Genomic DNA, 26,214 nt, shown 5'->3' on the forward strand with positions numbered 1-26,214 from the left:
CGCCTGGAGGACAATGTAACGGTCATCTCTTGGTGTTGTTTTCCTTGGACGGCCACCACCAACCTTCCGAACAGCTGTACCAGTAGTTCTAAAGGCATTCCAAGCACGAGAAACAACACTTTTGTTGATCCCGAACTCTTCGGCGACACTGGTCACACTACGCACCTCCTCAAGCTTCCCAATCATTCTTTCTCGAGTAAAGTAGTCTAAATGATTTCTTGAAGACATGTTTCACAAAACAAATCACTTGCACTTGCAGCGAATGTCTTTAACTACGGTGCTCTTCATCCTTTTATCACAGCTTTGACCTGCGCGCGCCGACCAACAAGGCTTACGTACACTTACATCACCTACGACGTTTTGTTTCTAAAATTCGCATACAAATTATCTTTCTACTGAATTACGTGCATATTATACTGCAATTTCATGGCTATCTTATACTTTGTTGGGGAGCTGTGGCCGAATCACAAATGTTGCTTAAGTTTTGCACACCAGTGTATATATAGGATATCCTGGTTGGCAGGACTCTAGACTCACATTCCTGAAAACGGGATTCGAATCCAGCCGGCCGAAAGCTCCCCCTGTTGTAAATGATGACTGATGTACGTTAAATCTGTTGGGTCACGAAATCCTCCTATTTCTCATAACAAATTATACCTCTTTGGATTACTTCATTGGAGATTGATAATTCTCTGGTACAGATCAAAATTGCAATCTGTAGATGAATGAATGATTGTATGAATGAATGATTGTATGAATGGATCAGCCGTAGAAACGGGTGTGACGTAGTGGCAGAAGTCGAATTCTTGGCCATAGATGACGCCACGTAAAAACAAGAGGAATTATACTCCATCTGTTCAATGGCCGACGACAACAACAACAACAACAGAAGGAGATAACCGCTAACCCCCCTCTAACATATATTAAAACTACGCTAACGCTACTGCCTATGAAGTGGTGAATGAAGTTACTGGATTTGTTGGTGTTTCGATGCTGACTGTTCAATGCGTCTACAAACACTGGTGTAATACACGTGGTCACGAAAGACGGCGTCAGAATTGTGGTCTCAAAAATATCTTGCATGAAAAAGGGACCGGAGACGTGTTTCACGACTTGGCAATTAAATTCGCTTGAATTGTTTCAATTAGTGAATGACGGTCCATCCCGACCCAGGGGCGGATCTACTTAAGGCTTTTTGGGCTACAGCCCAGAGCCCCATGGAAACAAAGGGCCCCAGTCCCCACTGAAAACAATAGGTGATATTTTGAATTTAAAAAAATATCTAATATTAAAAAAAATAATAATATTATAAGGTTGGCAACCCTGAGATCAATCAACCCATGCATGTGCGCGTCTATCGAACGGAACGGGGAATTACCCGTCGCTTGTGTTTGGTCAGTGTATTTTTTCGCTTCTATTACGGGGGACTTCCGGAGCGCCGCTTAACGCCCGACGTAATTTTGTTTTTTTTCCGCACTTCTGCTCTCGTCGTCAAAGTGACAAACTTGTTTAGTTTACTAATAACTGTCTTGACTACCAGAAACCCTCTGATCCCACCGAAAACTATATTGGTGTTCAGCAAGAGAACGGCAATACCGAGGCGGAAAGAAATTTAGAGAATATTAAGTTTGAGAAATATGTTGACGTGAGCTTGTGGCCAGAATTGCTAAATAATGATTTTATTAATGGCATACTCTCACATGAAATGACTGACTTTTAAAATAAAGATCCGAAAAATATATATTCAGCTTCAATAAAGAAATACAAAGAACAAAACAGAACATTTTCAAATAGGTATTTCATTAAGAAAATGAAAAATGGTCAATCACTGGAAAGATTTTGGCTATGTTATTCAACCAGGGTTGGTACTGTTTTTGGTTTGACTTTCAAACTTCTAAAATCCCTTCTGAATACACAACCGGATTTTCTGATTGGAAACACATAGGAACTTGTTTAGAAAATCATGAAAACTCTAATGAACATAAGAAATCAATGTTAGTGTGGTTGACGCGTGAAGGTAACAAGTTATTTGTGAAGGCAGCAAGTTAATTGTATCATTAAAAGAATTCGTGAACAATGTAAGGCACCAATCAGATCAGAAGCTAAAGGAATACGAAGAGAAAGCTTAAAAATTAAATACTAGCGTGGGAATAGACTACAATGACATAAACAAGAGACGCATTACTCCAAGATTTTCAGATAAGTCTACAGATAAATTCTCAGTATACGGCGCAGAAAAATTTAAAAGAGACACGATAAACGTTGCGTTGGATAAGTTGATTATGGATTTAAACAAAAGGAGCCAAGTCTATGAGATGTATAGCAAGAAATTCAAATTTTTAATGGATTTGCAAGACAAAAATATGGAAAACATAGATCTGGAAAATGTACGTAATATTGTTGATTATTATCCAGATGACGTAGACGAGCATTTAGTGAATGAGTGCATTCAGTTAAAATCTTATTTACTTCAGTCTAAGCCAGAGTCTTACACCTCTTGCAGTGAAATTTTTATGCTAATTTATGAAAAGAAATTTGTTGATGTTTTCCCAAATTCTTGCACTATCTTAAGGATTTTTTTAACTTTGCCAATCACTAGCTGTGAAGCTGAGCGCTCTTTCTCCAGGATGTCATATATAGAAAACAAATATAGGACAACAATGTCGAACCATCGACTAAATCAACTATCAGTTCTTTCCATAAATTGTGATTTAACGAAGGACTAACAATGTGATGAACAAATAAAGAAATTTGCGGCACAAAAATGCAGAGAGGTTGCTTCATAATTTATGTAACATAACTATACATAACCTGTCAATTTCTTTTGCAATAATGTTGTACAGTTGCTGTTTGTATAGACAAGTGAAAAAATTAAAAAAATAAATAAATAAAATTATTTTATTGTCCTATTTTTTTCTATATGCTTATCTACATCACTATAGAAAACAGTTTTTTGACAAAATGGCTATTAGGGCCCCAAAGTAGTTTCAGCCCAGGGCCCCACAAATTCACGATCCGCCCATGGTTGTGAGTANTTGTAAATGATGACTGATGTACGTTAAATCTGTTGGGTCACGAAATCCTCCTATTTCTCATAACAAATTATACCTCTTTGGATTACTTCATTGGAGATTGATAATTCTCTGGTACAGATCAAAATTGCAATCTGTAGATGAATGAATGATTGTATGAATGAATGATTGTATGAATGGATCAGCCGTAGAAACGGGTGTGACGTAGTGGCAGAAGTCGAATTCTTGGCCATAGATGACGCCACGTAAAAACAAGAGGAATTATACTCCATCTGTTCAATGGCCGACGACAACAACAACAACAACAGAAGGAGATAACCGCTAACCCCCCTCTAACATATATTAAAACTATGTTAACGCTACTGCCTATGAAGTGGTGAATGAAGTTACTGGATTTGTTGGTGTTTCAATGCTGACTGTTCAATGCATCTACAAACACTGGTGTAATACACGTGGTCACGAAAGACGGCGTCAGAATTGTGGTCTCAAAAATAACTTGCATGAAAGGGACCGGAGACGTGTTTCACGACTTGGCAATCAAATTCGTTTGAATTGTTTCAATTAGTGAATGACGGTCCATCCCGACCTGTAAGTGAGGGAACATTGCGACGGGAGCTGCATGCAATGAGCATTTGGAGTCGAACACCTCGTAAGAGACCAGTGCTCATACGGGCACATAAAGCTGAGGGACTTCAGTGGGCTTGAAGTCACCCATCAGTTGCTGACAGACAGTTGCTGACAGGCGGAATGTAATATAGTCTGAGAAATCACGTTTCCGTCTTTTTTCAAATAACGCACTTCGTCGAGTGCACTGAAGACTAGATGAAACGTTTCCTCCTGACTGTGTGCAAGTTCAGATTCAAGCCGGAGGTGAGTCTGTCATGTTTTGGGGGTGTTTTCTTATTATGGATTGGGCCCTCTCACTAAGGTGGCCACTAATATGTTCATTTGAACATTCCGGATGATCAGGTGTTGCCTTTCAGTCTACATCTTCATGAAGAGTATGCTGCCGATACCCCCATTTTTCAAGATGACAACAGCAAAGTTCATCGAACTAGAAAAATATGTGACTGGTTTTATGAACACTCAGACACTCAATTACATCTCGAATGGCCTGCAAATCACCTGACTTGAACCCATTGAAAATTTGTGGAACATGTTGCAACAATGGGTCTCTCATTTTTCGAGGGCAGGAGAATCTTCGAGGTCTGCTCCAAATGTCAAACTGAACAGACTTCTCCCGAACACATCCTGAACTGTTTGGGACTTTCCAGAGAAGACATATACTTATCCTCCCCTTCCAGTCCCCGATTTTCTTAGGGTCAACGGTCTGATGGACCTTGTCTGACTTCGTCAGGCATTAGAGGATAAACCACAACAATTGTTGTGGCTTATCCTTGTTAACAACAACAGCAACAACGGGTAAAACACCGAAATCAGCATCGTCTCAATTTGGTGGATTTGCGTATTCTCAGCGAGAGGCTGAGACTGGATTCGACGTACTTGCAAAACCTTATGGACTCACTTTCTAACCGAATCCTAGCAGTTATCAAATCCAGAGGTGATTAACATTATTAAATGATGTTTTTCATGATTTCTCTAAGGGTGACTAATTTTTCGTCCGGTGTGCTTCTGTATTTTAAAAATTCTTGCAAAATAAAGTAAAAACATTAGATTACAGTACATTAAGAGACATAAATTGATTTCAGGAAAAATGCAAGAATGATATCGAAGCTTGATGAATTTCTACTGAGGAAAACAGGACTGAAATCCACTTAACCTGTTTGTTTGCCAAAAGAAACAGAAACAGCGAGTAATTATCACTCATGGAATTATCTTTATTTCACGAGTCATTCAAACTTGTTTAGAGATTTATCAGCCTGCCTTTCTCGATAGATATTTGATAGATAACAACAAGATTTTTGTTTATTTCTTGATGTGCATTTTTATGTATAATAAGAAGAAAAATCAATTAAAAATCTAACTTACTTAAAGAACTTTTTACGGAAGGAGAACCAAACAATCGGAATGGCATGTCGGTTTGGAATTCATGCCAAAAGAAATGCGCTTTCATTGCAAGCGCTTCGACTTTTCTAACTCACGAAAAAGTAACCTCATCATTTAAGTTTTTCCTTCACCCTTTCACTCATCGTGGTTGAATAATGTTAATAACAACAGAATTAAAAATAAATGAAGAAAAGAAGAAATATGTAAATAAAAGAAAAATTGGCGATCGAAATGGGATGCAGGTGGCGTAGAGCAGAAGTCTCTACCTATGGCAACACTTTGCATTCTTTCCCTATTAGCATGTGGAGAGTCATAGAGGAGGGAAGTACTTTAGTTTCTCTCTTGATTTTCATATAGATTAAGATCTTTTAAGTTGGAAAACTATATGGAACTGAAAACTACATTAAACAAAGTTCTACAGAGAAAAATCATGGAAATTTTAAAAAATATTTTTATTGAATAAAAATGACAAATATTAAAAAAAGGGAAAATATCGTAGTACATTCCGATTTAACTGAAAAGAGGAGGAGAGGGAAGGGAGAAGGGCCAAAGGCATGAAACCGGTCTCTTTCCAAATGGCGTCTTCGAGCGTTGCGATAGCCAATAAGTAAACAAAAGAAATAAACGTTTGTGAAGAAATCTTATACGAAGAGAAAACAAAAAAAATGTTTTGACTGATAAGAAATTATTTAGTGAAACAGTTTCTTAATAGGATGCTGTGTATGTAATATGACATATGACAATGTAATATGACATATGTAATTTAAGGTATAGAAAAAGTGAGCCCAGGTATATTTTAGAAAAAACCAGAAGAATTCAAATTCTGAAAAAAGAAATTTAAAATATAAAAATTCAAACATGATATTTTAGAGACATTTTTTAATTATTATAAATTTTATGGGTTTCTTTGCTTTCACCAGAACTAACTTTTCTTTGTGCTGCTAATTTTAAAATACCAATAGAGTAAAAAGAGAATTTACCATGAAAAAATTATCCCGAGATATACTGCCCTAAATATCTTAGTCACTTTAATAAATTGGATTGTGTTTTCAACACTAGGGAACGCTGCAAGCGCGGTACCGCCTAAATTTCCGGGTTACTGTTTCCGTTGTATTTTAAAGCCATTTGGCATCATTGTGCTTTGAGATTCTTGCAAACAATGAATTTGATTACTTATTACTTGTGTTTACAATGCTAAAAGAGTTAACACTAACGTAAGATGGTGCTCAGCTTGCAACAAGAACAAGCAGTAATAAACTTATGGAAAGAGGCCATATCAAGACTGCAGTCTTGATATGCCAAAAAAGCGAGTTATTCAAAATCTAGCAACCGTGTCACCTTTTTTAACAATATATCTTTACATAACTAAAGCAAATTTTTACTTCAAACTCACCAGAATTACATAAAATCATTAATATCTTATGAAATATGGCAGATTTGAGCTCGGAAATTATCTAATTTACTTCGTTTATTGAAAATAAAATTATCCGTTTGAAAATATCTCCTTTCAGAATAACATATATATAGTAAGCAGCTGCAAACTTTCTAACCGGAACTAGAGCAGGCATACAGCTCGAGATTGTTATTGTTTACATTTCTACTGAAAACACCATCCATACCAGTCCTCTAGAGATTGAAAAATTGATAGAAAAGACGTCCTTCATGAGCATGGATCCATGGATACTATAGGTTGAAGGTCAAGCGATAACGATGTTAACGATGAAGGCAGAAGCCAATGAGATATATAAAATTAATCGATTGCACCAGCTGAGCAATTGCATATATTAAAACATACCTAAATGATATAAATTAATTTTTTAGTTTTACATGGATGATATTAAATTTTTAGAAGTGAAATAAATATTATTTACGTTTATGTATTAAAAGAGCTAGTAACATTTAGAAGTATATTTAATTTTCACACATTGGCAACATTAAGGAAAAGAAATTTTCGGGCGGACGACAGCTCGCTGAGAAAATTACGAAAGTTAATTTGAATCGTTTTAAAATTATGAAAACATATTTATGAATAAAAATAAGTTATGATGGGAATGCTTCCTTCACCTTCCCAGGTTTCAAAATTTTATTCTTTCATCAAAGCAATGTTTAGATTAGCTGTCGGTAGTAACTTGTCAAATCGATTGTATATTAATACTATTTTTATGTCTATTTATTTTTTTCTCTAATAATTGCTTCATTGATTTTATAACCTACTTAAAACTACTATCCTTCCTTGAGATCTATTCTTAAAACTTGAACGTGGATATTCGTGTAATTGAAAAATTCCATTAGTAACCTTTGAATCTTATATTTCGTACTATGTTATTATTTGGAAATATAAATGATAAACATGTGCTGTTAATAATTTTTTAACAATAATTAAAACAGACTTTTTTCTAATATTTTTTATTTAACTAGTTTTTAAAAATATTACCTTGTGAATATATTTTTACGGAACAGGTGTCATTATCTATGAAATTGATTTCTGATAATGTTCAAATATATCAGTATAATATCACTGAACATTTTTTTTTCTTTGAAATTTTAGTGATTATTACTTAAACAAAAAGACTTCATCTTGTTTTCAAGGTATGATGTGAGTTTTTAAATATAAATTTAAATAAGTATAGGATCACTTTTTCTATGTCTTTTTTATTAAAATTACCTTCAGTTCTTTAAGTGAATATTAAGTATATTATCTTTGGATGACTGTTCTTTCTTTCAGACCCTATATTATATATATCAGCCTTATAATCATGTATTAATATTTTTTGTGTTCTGTTATTTAGATCAAATAATTAATTTTAATAACAAATATTATTCAATAAATGTTACTAAGTTTTATAAAAATCATTTAATTAAAATTTCATATTTAAAATGCAAAATTTTTTAATTTTTGATGAGTTTTCTAAGTTTAGTATGTTGTTTTCTTGCATTTATTCCAAGACAACAAACCCATATCAGATCGACTCTCAACTATGGTCTGAACATGTCTTAAACATTTTTTCATTCTACCTTTTATTTTATATCTTGGCAACTTAGTTATGTAAATAAATTTTTAAATCACTTTGGCTCATTGATTGTGAGTACCTATCCCTTTCTTTCTATTCCTTCTATATATATATTTTTATTTTTCTGTTTTTTTCGTTTCAAAATTTTCAGTTGGTTTTAATTGATTAAATTATGGTAACGAATATAATGTGTCTAATTTTTTTATTGATCCTAACACTATTTTATTGATGTTTTTGTCAGTTAATACACAGTTATATACATTAAATTTTGTATATATATAACAGTGTGAGTTAAGAAAGTTATATCTTTTTTAACTTAATTTGTCTGATATTTAGAATAATGATTTTATTTATTTTTTTAATTTATTATTCATCCATTTATTAAATAATTTTTATTGTTTTCTGTATTATTTTTCCTTTTCTGTGTTCTTTTCTAGTTTTCTCCATGTGATTATCTTTTATTAAATGTTCTAAGTACATGTAGCTCATTTGTAGTTAATAAAATTGAATTATAATGCTTTAAATTTCTCTTTTTGTTCTGTTTCAATAATTTATTATCATATATATTTATTTATACATATATAAGATAATAATATGAAGAAAACAAGTAAAGAAATAAAGAGGAAAAAAATTTTTAACTTAAAAGAAGAAAAACTACCATGATTGATTTTTTTTAAAAAGTCTTAAAAATTTTTAAAAAAATTTGAAAACTAGAAAACGAAATAACGAAAAGATATAATCACATCGTCAGCTCACACGATTATATCCACAAATTACAGTGCTTTCTAATATTGTATAAATATGGCCGAAGCAAAATATATCAATGGAATAGTTACTAAACTACACATCAATACAAAACTATACTTATACTCAAACTGTTGTATTGATATATTTTGCTTTGGCTATATTAATACAATATTAGAAAGCACTCTCGTTTGTAGATATGTAAAAAAATTATATTTTTTTGTTGATTAATTTTGTTAATTCTGGATTAATTTTTTTTCTGGATTTTTAAATTTTTCTTAAAAAAAATCTTTTTCTTTTTGTTGAGGGGGGGGGTTAGTTATTTTTGGTATTTTTTTTAAATTTTATTGCATGATCTCTATGTATTTGAGCAGCTTATGCACAGTTAATAAAACTTGTTTATTTTCTTTGTAGATTTCTCTTTTCTTTAATGATTTTTTTGTCTCTATATAAATATATATGTATATATACTAATATATATATATGTATATATCACACATTAGTGTAAAACAATATTTCTTAGTTTTTTTGGAAGGTTATGTTTTTTTTTTTTTGGCTAGGATTCATTGTTGACATTTGTACCTTTTAGGTTGCTAGATCTCACACTGCTCTATATGAAGCTTTGTATCGGCAGGTTAGTTGTGATATTGTACTTTATGTTTGATATAATTTGTTCAGTTCTTATTGCTGGAATTGTATAAAATAAAATAAAAAAAAATTTTTTTCTCTTTCTGTAACAAGGTGGATCCTGCTGAGACTGATTGTGTCTCAGCGGCTGAAGCTGCAGCATTCCTCAAACGTTCCGGTCTTCCAGATGTGATATTAAGCAAAGTAATCATTAGTATTATAGTTTTAATATCTATTGTTTGATTGCAAAATTGCTGATTTAACTAATTTTTAAAAAAAAATAGATTTAGCTTATTAATTTAAAAATATATAAATCTTAAATTAATTAATAAAATAGCAACTATGGAATATCTTTTACAAGTTAAAAATATTTATTTTAAATGTAAAATACATTTGAAGTTTTATTAAAATCATTTAGGTTTAATCATGATTTTTTCAAAAAAAAACCTTTTTATTTTACATATGAGTATGACTACATACTGGCAATTAATCTATATTTCTTATGAAAAATAAGATTCAGAAAAATTTAATTTACATAATTATATCTTTGCAAATTGAAGATAAAGAATCATAAGTTTACTTTACTCATCAATGTCAGAAATTTTATTAATGGAAGGAGAAGAAAACTGAAATATAAAATCAGATTGTTAAATATAAGACATTGATTTTGTTAGTTACTCTATTCCTATTATGTTTTGAAATTAATTATTGATTTTATAAATTTTATAATGTCTTTTTTTTCCTTAAAGATTTCATTTTGCCAAAATAAGTAAATTAGCTCAAAATTTTCTTTGACATATTTTTTTTTTTAACTATAAGTTGACTGATCCTCAGTTTTAACATTAAATTTAAGATAAATTTTTACTCAAGTTCAATCATATATTTTCAATACATTCTCAAATATAAAGATACTAGTTAATAAAATAACTTTAATATCATAAATTTAATTACTAAATATGAAACTTTTTCTGCCCTTTTGAAGAAATTTGCAATTAAAACTAAACCATTTTTTTGTAGATTTTGCTAGTTATTTTTTTACAGAATATCAGAATGAGTGAGTTCCTCATTCTAGCTTTGTTGCTGTGTGTAATTCCTAGCTTTGTTGCTGTGACTGTGACATAACAAGTGTTGTACTTTTTGCAGAAAGAAACTGATCTTACTTTATTTAGAGATAGTTCACAGGGGTCTGTCCAGGCTGAATTTACTACCTTTTAGTGGTACCTTCACAAATTCAACTTTAGGAAAAACGATAGTTTGACAAAATACTTTTTCTTAAAATTTTATTTTTGTATCCCTTAGGAAACGATAAATCCATATTTTTACCACATTTTTGTGTTGATTTTTTAATATAATTTTTAATTTTTCACACATTTGTCTAAATTTTCACAAAATCGGTACCTCTCAGAAGAACCTTGACAGACCCCTGGTTCATTTACTTTTTGAAATTTTGTATTATTATTATTATTATTTTTTTTTTTGTTAAAAGAGAAAAAAAAATTGCCTCAAGTAATTTTTGTAACTGTCTTTGTGATAGAACCTGATGTACACAAAATGATTCATAAGAGTATAGTGTAGCTAAGTGACCAATAAAAAACTCAAAATCATATTTACTCTCATTTATTCAAGTTTTTTTTTTTTTTTTCCATTTTAAAAAAAGGAGCTTATGTTTTATTACTGAGGGAAATGCTAGAAGCAGTAATTTCAATCTAGCTTACTCACTTAACTTGATCAACATCTATGAGGTGGTAATACTTTACTTGACTGAGAACTAAAAATTTTTCTTTTGCATATGATCATTTCAAGGTTATTTTGCTTGAGTTCAGTTTATATTTTAATTAACAATAGATAATTAAACATAGACTGTTAAAGAAAAAAGAAACTTTTAAATATCACTTAGTCAAAATGTCTTATTACTAGTTAAGTCATTCTGTGTTCTGAGAAGAGAAGTATTCTACCACTTAAAGAAATGCATGTTAGGATAGAATGGAGTAAGATGGGGTACCGTGATTGTGTTGAAATTAGTTCTGTTTTCTAGCCGACAAACTCTGAGCGCTTAACTAGTCATACAGAAAAACCTACCTTATTAACGTGTTGTTGCTGTTGATTATTTCCAGCATCTATGTAGCTAAGTTTGTTTTACTATATCAACTCTCAAATTTTCTTTTAATTTTGAACTATCCTTACTTATTGGTTATTACAGTTATAAAAATATTTTTAGTCTAGCTTATACGTTTACTTAAGATTCATTCCCTAACAAGCAATAAGTATTTAGTTCAATATTAGCTGTGTTTTGTTTTATTTTATTAACCTCTGTTCTTGGAATAAGTTCGGGTACTAACAGCTCTTATCCCCTTCCTGATATGTGTGTATACTGGGCCCATGAAAAGTTGCTGTATTACAGGCTAAAAATATTACTATATCACTTGTAAACTACATGCATAATATTCTTAAATTATAACAAAATAAAAATTTCTAATTTTTAACTGGAATTCTAGTATTTCTAAATTTCTATAGAGTTAACTTGTGGACTCTGGCTTAGTCCATTCGTGGAGCAAGACTGGGTGATTTAATTTTTCCCGAGAGAGAAGTTTTGTATTAAAAGTGGTACATCTATTACTTTTCAGGAATTATATTTTGTACATAACTAAACAATTAATATCTTAATTAAATCTGATAGTTTCTTGGTAGGGCAACCAACACGCCTTCAAATCTTAACTATCCATTCTTATCTTATTTTCACTTCTATAGATTTTAGAATTGATAGCAAAATAATTTCAATTTTATAAGGAAAAAATTTTATAAATCTTAGTAAATATTGAAGCTTTCAAACGTCATGTGTCTCACAAACAACAATTAATTTTTTAAAAATTTTTTTTTTGGTTGGAAGTATTTAACTCTTTTGTAACAATAATTGGAACATTTTGTTCTACCATTCTGTTGTAGATTATAAGCTCCATCACTTTTTTAATCCTTGTAATTTTTTTCCCCAGCAGTATTCATGATATGCATTGAAAGGAATTTTACTCTGATATCATTATTCACATTTTTTTTTTCTTTTAAATTTTAACAAAATTTGTCTGCATAGTATACCAAGCTAATTCAATATGCCATGGTTAATTATTTTGATACTTATTTTAAAATTTAACTTGTTTTATTGCAGATTTTTTAACTTTGGTCGTGATTTGATCATCTAATAATTTGTCAGTATTATTGATTTTTTATTTTATTTTAATTATACAGTCAAACCCCGCTATAGTGAACACGGTTTATAGTGAACTCCCGGATATAGTGAACGAAATGTTCGGTCCCGTGCCTTGCTATACATGTATNTTGTAGAGCATCACGGAAATTGGAGCATTTTGTTCTACTACCATTCTGTTGTAGATTATAAGCTCCATCACTTTTTTAATCCTTGTAATTTTTTTCCCCAGCAGTACTCATGATATGCATTGAAAGGAATTTTACTCTGATATCATTATTCACATCTTTTTTTTAATTTTAACAATATTTATCTACATAGTATACCAAGCTAATACAATATGCCATGGTTAATTATTTTGATACTTATTTTAAAATTTAACTTGTCTTATTGCAGATTTTTTAACTTTGGTCGTGATTTGATCATCTAATAATTTGTCAGAATTATTGATTTTTTATTTTATTTTAATTATATAATTTTTTATTATATTTGCTATTTTTTTAATTATTTTTTTAATGATGGCATTTAAAAAGCTCTTTTACTTGAGTAACAGACTTATGATGGAACTATTATGTTAACTTTTTTCTACCTCTACTTTAGATTAGTAAATCTATTCTTGGTTTGTATTTTTTCTAGTTTAACAATTGTCAAACTAGAAGATCAATTGTAATCATTGTTATTTGATCTTTTTTAATTTTTCTTCCTTTATAAATTGCATCAATTCCTTAGCTATTTAATATGATTTTGTTTATGTTCAATAGTTAATGAGTTTTTTTCTATTTTTGCTTTTATAAAATTGCTAATGAAAATTACTAATTATTCCATTTAGAATTGTTCAAATATTTAGAGAAAATATTAATAAATTTTAGATATGGGATTTATCAGATCCTCAGGGAAAAGGTTTCCTGGATAAGAAAGGGTTCTATGTTGCCTTGAAATTGATTGCCCTGCATCAGAATGGGAAAGACATAACATTGTCAAATATGAGTCTTGATATACCACCTCCACAATTGGTAAGCATAAATGATTACTATTTTATATGCTCAGTATGAAGTTATTTAAGTTGTTTTAGTTGCTTAATATTTGGTTTTTACTGTTGCAGAATATGTAAGTCTAATGAATAAAACTTTTTTTATTTCTTTATTTTTTGTGAGAAATTATTGCACTATTATAAATTTTTTAAAGTCATTTTCCTAATTATTGACTTGTTAATCAAGTTTTAATGACTTGGATTATTTTTAATGCTCAATTTAAACAGCCTCTGCGTTAATGATTTATATGCGTTTTTGTTTGGAAGCATTTAATTTCAAATGCTCTAATTTTTTTATATATTTTTCTCAAAACTACATTTTTCATTTCTTTATGGATTATCTGTATTGTCAATTTAGATAAGAATTTGCTAATATGTTTAATATTAAGTAGGTCTTTTCTATAATGATCCTGTTCGGTATGAACGAAATGACTTTGAACCTAATGCATTACAAACCCATAAAGATATGTCTTTTCAAATGATATTTTTTTCTTCAATCTACAGTATTTATTTTATTTATCCTAAAAATTTTGTTATTCAGTTGAACTTGCTTTCTTAATTATGTATGTGCTTTTGGTTTACATAATGATTTCAGTTAAGGAAAAAGTTAATGCGAATGCAAAGCAATGTAAGTTATGTGATGTAATGATTTAGAAAATCTCTCAAAAAATATTTTTGGTGCATAGAATAAGTGATGCAGCAGTTTTTTTTCTTCTCTTTTTAAAACTTTGCATTTAATTTCCATTTTTGTTAATGGAAAAATCAATTGTAGTCATACATTTGTTATGTTTTGCCAGAATTGAAACACAATCGTACCAAAAATTATACATTTATATTGGTTTAATTTTGCTTTGCATGTAGTGATCGAAAAAATAATTCTAAATTAGATCTATAAATCCAATAATGAGATTGAAAAGCATAAGTTTTGCTATCAGCACGTTGCAATCATGCAGTCACTTGTTGGCATGACATCGGCAGCAAAGATGTTAAGGAAATTTCAAATTTTTTTTTTTAACATTTTCTTATTGGTATTTTTAGATTTGGAAATTTTGTTTTGAAAATTGCAAATATAATTACATTTCCAAGAAAATTGACTGAATGATTTAGAGTGGATAAATAAATCATTTCTAGTTTTTTCTTCTTAAAAAAGATTTTTTCTGTTTAAATTATTTTGCTACTGATGAAACAAATTAAACTATTTTCCTACAAAATGTTATTTGAATATGGATAAACTTATTGCTTCTTTTTTCTGTAGCAAACCTTAAGTGGAAGAAATTCTCCAGCTATTGATTGGAATATTAAGGTTAGAATGATTAAATTTTTTTAAAAAAAGAAATAGTAGCTACTGTAAATTAAAACTTAGAGTGTTTTATAATTCTTGGCATTTTTTTTTTAAATAGGCATCTGAGAAAAAGAAGTATGAAGAAATGTTTTACTCTATGGGACCCATTGCTGGAAAATTACCTGGGGACAAAGTGAAACCAGTAATGCTTTAATTATTTGTCTCTTTAGTGATATTTTATAACTTTGTGTTATTTTATATAGCCTAAAAATCCTCTATTTACAGGTTATGTTGAATTCTAAGCTACCTTTAGATGTTTTAGGCAAAGTAAGTATTCTATTGATATCAATTAAAAAATTTATTAGCCTAGCAAAATAAAATTATACTAGGCTAATAAACTGTTAGTGGCATTTCATATTAAAAGTTTGTTTTGGCATATTTTATTATAATTTTGTATTCTTAAAAATTTACTACACATTAAATGTAAAATGATCCAAATTTCATAAATATTTTAAGACTTCATTATTTTTCTCGGAACTGGTACTTGTAAAATTTATTTTTATAGCTTAAATGGAAGAAAATGGTATTTGTGATACTGAGGATGTTACTTACATTTTAATATCTGGAGTTCGGGAATGCAATAAACTTAAGACATTGCATATTTTTTTTTTTTTTTTTTTTTTTNTTTTTTTTTTTTTTTTTTTTTTTTTTTTTTTTGTGAATCTACCTATAAGACTTCAGTATGTGCATCAGATGTTTTTAGATTGATGTTAAATAGATGTTTTAGATAGACGTTTAGGCCTAATGCTATTTTTTAACAGTACTACAAAGCATCTCATTAAATAAATAAATTTTTTGTTAATTTAAAAATTTGCCATTGACTCAAACTTTTTCAGGTGATCAGTCTGCAACTTGGTTTGATAAGAATTTTTTTTTATGTTGATCTTTTACTTGTATTATGTATTTATATTTTTTGTTAATTTAAAAGTAAATGCAGTCATGCTAGTGATTCCTATTTTTTCAAGAATATTTTATCCCTTTAGTACTGCCTGCCTAAAATTATTTCAAGACAAATTGTATTAAAACCTAATCTGAGTAAATAAGAACATTAGTCCGAGTGATAAACTGGCCTAAAAAATTGGTTTTAGTTGTAGCCATTTTTTTTAAGAATATGAAAAAACAGAAAATAAATCGAACTAATCCTTTGGTGCACTATTTTTTTTCAAGCACTGGCAATAAATTTAATTTACAATAGTATTTCCAAATACATTTGACTGTTAATAATTGTTTTTTGATGATTTTGTGTGTGATTGACTCTGGCAATAAAATTTTGTAAAAAAAATATGATATAATATTTATATGGAACCCCTCTCTCATTTTTTTAATATGTATAATTTTATGAATAGGTTAATCCACTAAGATTTGAGTTAGACTGACTCTTTTAAGGAAGTGTCTTTATAATTTTCAATTGCAAATAGGATTTAGTGCTTTTAACTTGTCAATCTATTGCCTTTTTTGTTTCACTTTTTTTTAAAATTTGTTTGTAATAAGTGTTTAAGTGCAGTGAAACTAACATGCAGGATGTCTATGTCCTTTATCTTAATTTAGGAACTACTTCAGCAATAGTAATAAAGTTGTCTCCATGTTTAATAGAGTGATTATGCACTACATTAACGCCACCACATAATGAGTTTAAGGACATAATAAGGATAATAGTCCATTAGCAACTCCTCCTCATGACATTTCCACATGATACCTCCTCAATAAATTAAGTTAACGTTCTAGTTATGAATTTGGAGTAAGATAATTGAAAAAGAGTGAATTACTAAATTGTAGAGCATCACGGATTTAGTACCTATTGGCACCTTGTGTACATTAATGTTATAAACAAAACATTTTAAATATGTATTTATTATTTGCGCTTTTCTGCGCAATAACAGTACAGAACAAAAAACCTACAACTTATCACAAGATACTTCTTTTTTTTCAATGTACTCAGTTTAATGAAAGTTTGAATTAAGGAAAATTAACTATGTATTGTGATAACTATTTATTCTTTCTTTCAAAAAAGAACTTTCATTTTCTTTCTAACATTATTTCTTCATAATTCAGTATCGAAAATCATTAACAAGCAAATACACATTTGAAGTGTTCTTTTCTGAGCATCAATTTTCACAAGGTCACAACTCAATGATGGTCTACAACTTTGCAATTTACTTTTATTTTTTTTATCTCTCCATTTTTTGAAATAAGAACACTAACTTTGAAGTTTCTTGAATGATGAAGTTTGGAAGCTCTCTCTGGTAGTTGTGGTCTTATCTAATAGTGACTGTCTATACCCCCGGCACCATTTTTATAACTACAGCTGAAATCGTTTGAAAGTTACGAATGATATCTAGTGAATAAATAATATTTTGTAAAAATTTATTCTGTTCATTATTAAATAAATTAAAAAATAATGATATTTGTTTTTATTTTAATAAATGGACATTTCTGGAACTAATTCTGTCTCTAGATTTATAGAAAATTGAAATTCTTTGCTCTGCTTTCAGATATGGGATCTGAGTGATACTGACCAGGATGGCTTTTTGAGTAAAGAGGAATTTATACTTGTATGTTCATTTTTTTCCCATCCTTTATCTAACTATTGTTTAGCATCATAATAATTTTACCCTAATATTTTATTGTAGGCAATGCATTTAGTTTATAAAGCTTTAGAAAATATACCTGTTCCTGCTGTTCTGCCTCCTGAGTTGATGCTGATTTTAAAAAGAAAACAGAGTATAACAGGAATGGTTCAAGTTCTTCCAGATGTTTTGCCTCAGGGAATAGATAATAATGTTTCTGCTCGTATAAGGCGATCTAGCACACCTTCATCTGATGTATGTGTTTCATTCTTTTTCTCAACTATTTCCAATTTATTGTATGTTGTGAAATTAACTTTCAGAAACTGTGAACTTTAAGTAATTAGCAATTAAGTTCATAAGAAAGTATTTTAATAACAATTTACTGAAGAAAGTCTTCTGAACTTATTGTGTGTTAATGTTTATATTACTTATTGTAATGTGTGCCTATGTTTTGTTTAAACAGTTTTTAACCAATTTAATGGAATGAAAGGGTTAATTTTGTAGATTTTTCTAAATTGCTTTTTCATTAACAGCCGATAGTTTTTTATTATGAATAACTTTTAATATTAAGTCAGAAAAGGTAAAGATGAGCTGATAGGGGTTTATGATTGTAAAAGATTTTGAAGTTGGAGATCACTTATACATTAATTATGTTAATCATTTTTTTATTTTTTATAACTGAATCATCTTCTCTTCCTACATCATCTTTTATAGCTAAAAAAAAAAAATTAACTATATAAGGAAAAGTATATAATGTTATTGAAATAATAATATAGAACCAATTGTAGTATTATTTATCACAGAAAATTTCGATAAAAATTTAAGTTAATTACTAGATCTTTAACGATACTTTATTAATTGGAATAATACAAAATTTCGACTGACAATCGATCTTTGGCTGTATGATTGCCAAATAAAACATTTTAATCTGTATTATGTACTAAATTTGCTGAAATATTGAAATTCTGTTCTAGATTGTAGGAAGGGGCTCAACATGGATAATCAGTGCTATAGATAAAGCTAAATACGACGAAAAATTTCACATCCTAGATACTGATAAGGATGGTTTTGTGACTGGAATGGATGTTAAAGACACATTTTTAAAAACTGGACTTTCTCAAACTGTACTGGCTCATATATGGTAAACATAACTGAATTTCTTCATACTTAATTTGTTATTTATGATAGATTTATAAGAGTGTAGGTAATTTGTATTTTACTGTAGTCTTAAAAAAGCATATCAAATCTGTAAAAGGAAATAATTATTTCAAAAAGTTTTTTTCTTCAAGTGATCTGAAGTCTGTCTAGAGTTGTATAATTAATTCAAGTTTTTCGTAAATACTATCAGGGCCCCGATGTAATGAACCTCTATTTACCAAATTTTGCCATTCAAAATTTTTTTCCTTACAGACTTAACTCTCTATTTAACAATTTATAAACTTCAGATTTTTTTTTCTTCAAGTGGTCTGAAGTCTGACTTAGAGTTGTATAATTAATTCAAGTTTTTTGTAACTACTGTCAGAACTCCGATGTAACGAAGCTCTATTTACCAAATTTTGCCATTCAAAATATATATATGTATATGAATCAGTGTCTTCTTTTTCATTAGGAATTTATGTGATATTAAACAAAATGGAAAATTAAACTCAGAACAGTTTGCATTGGCAATGTATCTTGTACAACAAAAACTACAAGGAATGGAAATACCTACAACCCTATATCCTGAAATGGTACCTCCTACTATGAGGCCGAAACCTTCATCTGATATTGCACAGGTAACTCCTAGTCTTATTTATTTACTGACTTTTACACTTTTAATATAAAAATCATTGCACTATCTCTACTTATTTAAGGAATTTATTCATTTTTTAAAATTGTAAACGATTAAAAATATGATAATTTAATAATTTGCCTGAAAAGCAAAACAGCATCTTGAACTGTAAATTATTTTGAAAATAGTTGAGTTAAATATCAGTTAGTAAATTTTAACCATATTAGTCAAATTTGTTTATAATTCAAAGTTGCAGACCAAAATTAACTCATTAAATCAAGGTATTCATAAAACTTTAATTGGCCGAAACAATTATCTCAAATGAAAGGACTATAATGCTCAAAATAGGCTAGAAATGCTTAAAAATTGGTTATTTTTACAATGAAGGGGGAAATGTTTGAGCTTTGTTTTTCATTTAATTTTGCTTTTGTCATCAATTGTTTAACATCCAAAACTTATGATGATAAATACATGATCTCTAATATCTTGAGAGCAAAAGTGGCTGTGTGTTGAGCATGAAATCATTTTATTTAAGGTCTCTATTTTCTCATACTTTAAAACATTTTTAGCATTATTTTTAAGATATTTATTTATTTAAGATATTTATTTATTCATATTATTATTTATGGAAAAAAAACACTTTCCTTTTAGCCAAAATTATGTAGGTATTAAATGAATGCAATATTTAAAAAGAAACTGCAAGATATGATTCACATGAATTTGGTTGGAAAAATAAAAGTAGACACATGATTTGTAGAAATAACAAATTGTAAAATTTAACCTAAGTGCATTATAACCCGCTTTGTTTTTAGTAGATTTTCTTATTTTATTTACTTTTCCCTTAACTATTAAATTTTTATTATAATAAATCTAAAGTTTTATAAGAACATCTACAGTTAAAATAATTACTAATGATTATTATACATTTATTTTTATATTTACACTCTTTACGAGCTCTATAAACAAAACAAGTTATTTAAATGGTATATAAACGTTAAATTTTTTTAAGAACTTTGTTTTGGATAATGTACCATAGTTGACTTTTAAAAGATTTTAAAAATTAGTAAAGGATACTGGTTTGGGAGAATCAATATAGGAATATGTCATATTATTTTTTAAGTATTGATAATTAGTCATACATGTCTTTACAACTGTGATTGAATATTTAGTTTTTTTTATTAATGCAAAATTTTTTTGAAATTGTAAACATTTGATTTCGACCTATTCGGTTATTTAATGTAAAAGTAAAAGCAAAGACTTGCCTTATTTAAGGCAAACACTATAATAAAATGTTTAAAAATTGCTAAAATAATTATTAAAAATTTTGCAGAATTGCTCACAAGATGGCTGACCTAGTTGATTCTGTTTAAGTTTTTTTTTAGTTTTATAACTTAAATTTTTCAAAACTATTCTAAGACAAATTTTCTAAATTTACGAAGTGATTACTAAATCTTCAAATAATCTAGCTATGTAACATTATTTAAAAACATATATTTCTGTTGAAATTTAAATGCAATTTTTCTTTTATAGGATGTCATTTTGCCCATAACATCTGATGCGGAATCTTCTGGTAATAAAGAATTGGATATGATTAGTGGTGAAATTAAAGAGCTTCAAATGTGAGTTTTAAAAACATTTTTAATTCAAAAAAGCATTGTGAGTTTTAAAACTTTTACAATTATTTTCTTATTTTTAAGTCCTGTGACGAAAAATAAAGTTGATTTAAAAAATTTATTAAAAATAACAGTTAGTAGGTCATCTCTTTTATATCTCGCTTATATCTGTTTATCATATATCTTTTATATTATATTTTGCTGCTAAATCTTAGATGAAAGTGGTTACTATTAGCCTTACCTTAATTTTAATCAAAAATTTGTATAAATTCATCAGAGAAGTCAATTTATTAAAAAATAATTGCAATGATATCAGTTTGCAAAATTTAACAGCATTCATTAATTAAATAAAATATTATTAATTTAACAAGGTTTTGTTTAGTGCAACATTAGAAATCTTGATGTATATATCTTTTAGTCTTTTTTTTTTCTCCTTTTTTTAAGAAAATTTAGCAAATCCAAAACTATGCATTACCAACTAGTTACAACAGTGTTAAATAAAATGAATTTTACTAACGTACAGAATCTTTCAATGCATCATACAATATCACTTTTTATTTAGCTGAATATTTTTCATTGGTCAAGATAGTGTAAAGATTTCTCTTCAATCCATGACTTTCTTATTGAATAAAGGAAAAAAAAAATTGGTGTTTCAAATAGAAAAATAAATGCAAGGAAGTGTTAGGGTGTCACAAATGCTCAGTCAGTAAATGTCCCTTGTCCTGAAATCATTTTATTTATCTTAAGCCATAGAATTGTGTAAATACATTATTTGTATTTTAAGCTGATTGTGTTTGATGATTAATGAGATAAATTATTTTTAAAAATTAATCAAAATACCTCAGAAAATTAAAATTATTTTTTTATTTGTTTTCAGATTCTGTTCTGTAAATGACTTGAACATATTTTATTTATCTAATATTTACTGAAATATATGTGCAAGTTTTCCTTCTGTATTGAATTGTGATTTTTTTTTTTACCTCACTTGGAAATTTTTGGTTTTAAACTGTTCCATTTAGAATAATTTAAAATATTTTTTATTATTTGCAGCAATGATTTAACCCTAGATAACTAAACCTTTGTCTAATAAACTACCGACCCCTACCAGTTTTGAGAATTCGAGATGTTCCTTTTACGCTTACAGCCTCATTTAAAGTATCTTCATAACTAGTAAAATGAGTTATTCTGAAGGTGATTAGCATGACTCTACACTTGTTACTTTTCGTGATTTGCTGTAACCCTCGTCTAATAGTCAGTATGTAGTTGATGTAACAGTCATTAAAATAAACAATGAAGATGATTTAAATGTTTAAAACCCCATCGAAGACACTATTAAAACTGCAGCAATCAAGCACAGAATTTATACTTTCTTTCCATTGAAGAAACGTAGAATGGCATAATTACGTATGCAACTACTGCAACAAGGTTATTTTTGGAGAGCACACTTTTAACATCTACCTAGAGTGCAAATGATAATTTTAACCATGTTTCTACTTTTGAATTGTAATTTTATAATACTTTTTTGAAAGTTATGCTAAATTGTTTGAAGTAAAAAACAATTTGTTTTTAATTTATGGTTTATTAAACAAATAATTAGTTACAGATTATCACTGATTTAAGTCTGGTTCTCTAGAGCTAAAAAAAAATTTTGAGAAGTTTTTCTAGCAAATTTATTTCAATATTCTAAATGTCATAAAAGTTCGTAACAAAAGTGTTTTTTGATAAATCTGTAAATTCACTTTTATATTAACTAATGTTGTAATTTTATATTAACTAATGTAATGATCTGAGTCAATCACTAGTAGTCTCTTACAGACGTCTGTTGATTTTTAGTCATTCTAGTACTAGGCTTTGCCCAGTGGCTGAGTGATAGAGTTTTGCTCTCTTGTGCCACAAGTCCTGGGTTCGATCCTCGAACCAGGCAAGGTAAACTCGGCCTTTCATCACTTTAGTTGGTCAATAAAATGAGTAACAAGCATGTTTGGAGATTAAATACTGAGGGTTCTGCTTTTGGCTGTCACGCCACTGAGTTTAGTTTAGTATTAATCCCTAAAACCCTTTAGTTAGGAGTAAATGATGAAACCCTTTTTATATATATTTTTTTTTGTAGATTATGTTTAAATATTTTTTATTGAAACTAGATTTTTCTTACAAGCTTGTGTTTGTGGTAGATGTTTATTACTTGTGTTTATATTGCAGATTGCGTTAAGATATTTTTTATTTTTATTGAAACTGAATTTTTTTTTCAGGGAAAAAATGACACTAGAAAAAGATCTTGCACAGAAAGAGGCAGATGTAAAAATTAAGAATGGTGAATTGAAAAATCTACAAAATGAACAAGATGCTTTAGAAACTATGTTGAAGCAGTTAGAAATACAAAAAGGAGAAGCACGCAAAAGATTGAGTGATTTAGATAAACAGGTATTAAAATTAGAGGTTAAATTGTGACTTATATTTTTTTCCCTGTACCTTAAACAAGTTCTGATAAAAATGTAACACTTAATAAGTCCTATGCCTATAGTTATAAATAAATAAAATTTGATAACAGGTGCACTGTATGACAATTGCCATTTTATGTTCGATATTGTATAATTAGTCATCGTATAAAATTCTATTACTGTATTCTTTTTTAGGATTTTCTAATTATCTATTTTAACCAAATGTAAACTGTACCTTTAAAATAAAATCAGTATATTCTTTTACGTTAAAATCAATTTATTCCCCTAGATTGAAATTAGTAAGTAATATGACTAAGTAGTCTTGTTTATTGTGAAGTTACTTTATTTGGAAAAATTTAGAAATAAATAGTTTAAAAAATCAAAGTATGTTAATCTATTACTTTTTTATGGTTCAAATTGTTTGATATTTTACTTCTTTTGTAGTTCATTAAGTTGTAAAATATTTAATTCTTTTATCTTCAGTTTTATTTTTTTTGCAAAGCACATACAACTCTATAGATATGCTAAATTACTTAAAAATTACTTAATTGCTAAATTACTTAATTATAATCAAAGCATTTAATAAGTTTTTTCTAAATGTTGGTATTTAAAAACCATTTATTTTCCTCTTAAATTTTTTTTTTCTGAATGTTAACTATAAATATTTTATTAAGAGATGAAACAAAATCTAGGCCAAATGAAATATTTTTTTTTTTTTTACTTTTAAATTTTGCTGCTATTGCAAATTTTTATCTGAAAAGTAATTGATTAGCTTCTAATTTTTAGATTACATCTAATTCAATGCTATAACTTCTGCATTCAAACAAATTTCATTAAACCTTTTATGAATAGAAAGTAAATAATACAAAAATTTTATAAAAGGAGCACTAAAATCATTCTGCCTCTTATTTTTTATTAAGGAAATTTATAAAATTTTATCAGTAATTTATATATATATATAAAGAGACAGTTGTATCTGGAATAGCTTAAAGAGTAATCTTTAATGTATTTTTCATACTGTCATTATCGTTATTCTTAGTGGCTGGTGCAGTATAGCCTCTTCTGGGCTCTTGTGTTTATAAACTCTATCCAACCACACAAACTTTTAATTATTATTTTAATTTTATTCAAATAGTAAAAAAAAAAAAAAAATTCTTTCATTTATATTAGACTTTTAGTGAAAAATCTTCATTTTTTTTTCAGTTTAGTTTTTGTATTAGTTTATTGCCACTAAACCTATATGAAGTTTGCCTGCATCCAACTTCTGTGATTTTAAAAAGCCATATTGTTTTTAACAGTTTCCTGAGAAGTCAAATACATCTTACGCGCTAAAGTTTGATTAAGAAAGTGAAAAGCCATCATAGAATTATCTTTGAATTTTTTTTTTTTTTTTGGAAAATAAATTGTATTTGTATAATATGATATAATCTTTGATTTGCACAGAAAAGTGTGTTAACTGAAATGTATATGATTTAATTAATGTTAATTTTTATCACCTTTATTATTTATACTAATGAAATATTTTGAAAACCATTAAATTTTTCTTTTGCTACTTATAAATAATTATTTATTTCATTTCATTTTGCTTGCTTTATATTTTTTAATTTATTGGTTTTAAAGTTGATAGATAATTGTTAAAAAAAGTTTTTTTTTTTATTCTGTTCTGTCCTGCATGTATTAGAAAAACTCCTTAGACCTTACCCTTAGTGAATTGATGGTTCAAACTGAAGATGAAGTCAATAAGGTAGCTAGTTGTTATTTTATTTTTTTCTGTTTAAATCTTTTTTTTTTTAATTTTTTTAAAAAGTTCTCATTTTGTATCTTTTCTCTTAGCTCTTCCTCATTTTCCACATAATTCTGAAGCTTCAGCTGCATTTTTTTAAAAACATTTTTTAAAAAAATATTCTCTTGCTTGATTTTGAATTATATCAATATTTAATATTGTGCTCAAAATATTATTTATTAATTAATCCTTAAAATGATGGTAAGGTAAAACTCTCCTTTTAATTTTTGACACTAATATGAACCTCTAAAACTGTTTTATCTTTCAACTACTTTGAATGTTGAAAGATATAAAGATTAATCATATCACTTCATTTTAAACTGGTATATGATTAACTACAAATCATATAACTCATCTTGACTAAAGTTTTGGTTCAAATTTTTCTTGATTAAGTGTGATAAAAAAAATATCAGAAGAATAACTTATTATATAAATTTGCCTTTCTTATGTATCTTGAATAATATCACTATACTTTAATTCTATATATCTAGAAATCAATTCTATTTTAAACGAATTTAAAACGTTTCTTTTATTACTAAGTTCGGATTCAAATTTAATTTTTTACCAATGGGATACCTGTATTTGTTTACGTTACAACTGTTCTTTAAATTCTATTTTGTGTAATTTTAAGTCAAACGTAAACCTACAGATAGTGTCACAATACTTTTGAATGCCTCAAGTTGTATAAAATTAGAGAAAAGAAAAACAATTCTATTCACCAAAATCACAGTTACGTAAATTATGTTAAATCAAAAATATCCTAATATTTTTCATATTATCATAATAATTTCAAAAATTGATATCAACTTTGAACTCAGCGAAAATTCTTTTGGTGAAAAACCTGGAAAAACGTATTCTTTATATTTTTTGTTGTATCATTCATAACTTGTCTATAGTATCACACGCAGTATTCATTTAAATCTGAAATAGAGTAATTTTACCCAGTCAATTATATTGTTAAAACACCTGCTTACAACATTGTGCAAGTTTTATATTGAAATCTATATTATATAAAACGCTAATACGTATGTATGCATCAATAATACCGAT

The 26,214-nt window shown here is 28.3% G+C and overlaps 1 protein-coding gene across 1 annotated transcript in view; it reads left to right on the top strand.

Moving 5' to 3' along the window:
- The first annotated feature begins 6,958 nt into the window (after positions 1-6,958).
- Positions 6,959-26,214, top strand: part of LOC107446574 (epidermal growth factor receptor substrate 15-like 1) — a 37,400-nt gene continuing 18,144 nt past the window's right edge. The window contains 14 exon segments of the mRNA XM_071181293.1: positions 6,959-7,111; positions 9,384-9,428; positions 9,536-9,625; positions 13,490-13,633; positions 14,906-14,953; positions 15,051-15,134; positions 15,218-15,259; positions 17,485-17,544; positions 17,623-17,814; positions 18,534-18,700; positions 19,169-19,334; positions 20,861-20,949; positions 23,193-23,364; positions 25,063-25,125. Coding sequence (XP_071037394.1) covers positions 7,082-7,111; positions 9,384-9,428; positions 9,536-9,625; positions 13,490-13,633; positions 14,906-14,953; positions 15,051-15,134; positions 15,218-15,259; positions 17,485-17,544; positions 17,623-17,814; positions 18,534-18,700; positions 19,169-19,334; positions 20,861-20,949; positions 23,193-23,364; positions 25,063-25,125 — 1,392 coding nt within the window. The 5' untranslated portion in view covers positions 6,959-7,081.

This window comes from Parasteatoda tepidariorum, chromosome 5 (genome assembly GCF_043381705.1).
Source record: "Parasteatoda tepidariorum isolate YZ-2023 chromosome 5, CAS_Ptep_4.0, whole genome shotgun sequence".
NCBI lineage: Eukaryota > Metazoa > Arthropoda > Arachnida > Araneae > Theridiidae > Parasteatoda > Parasteatoda tepidariorum.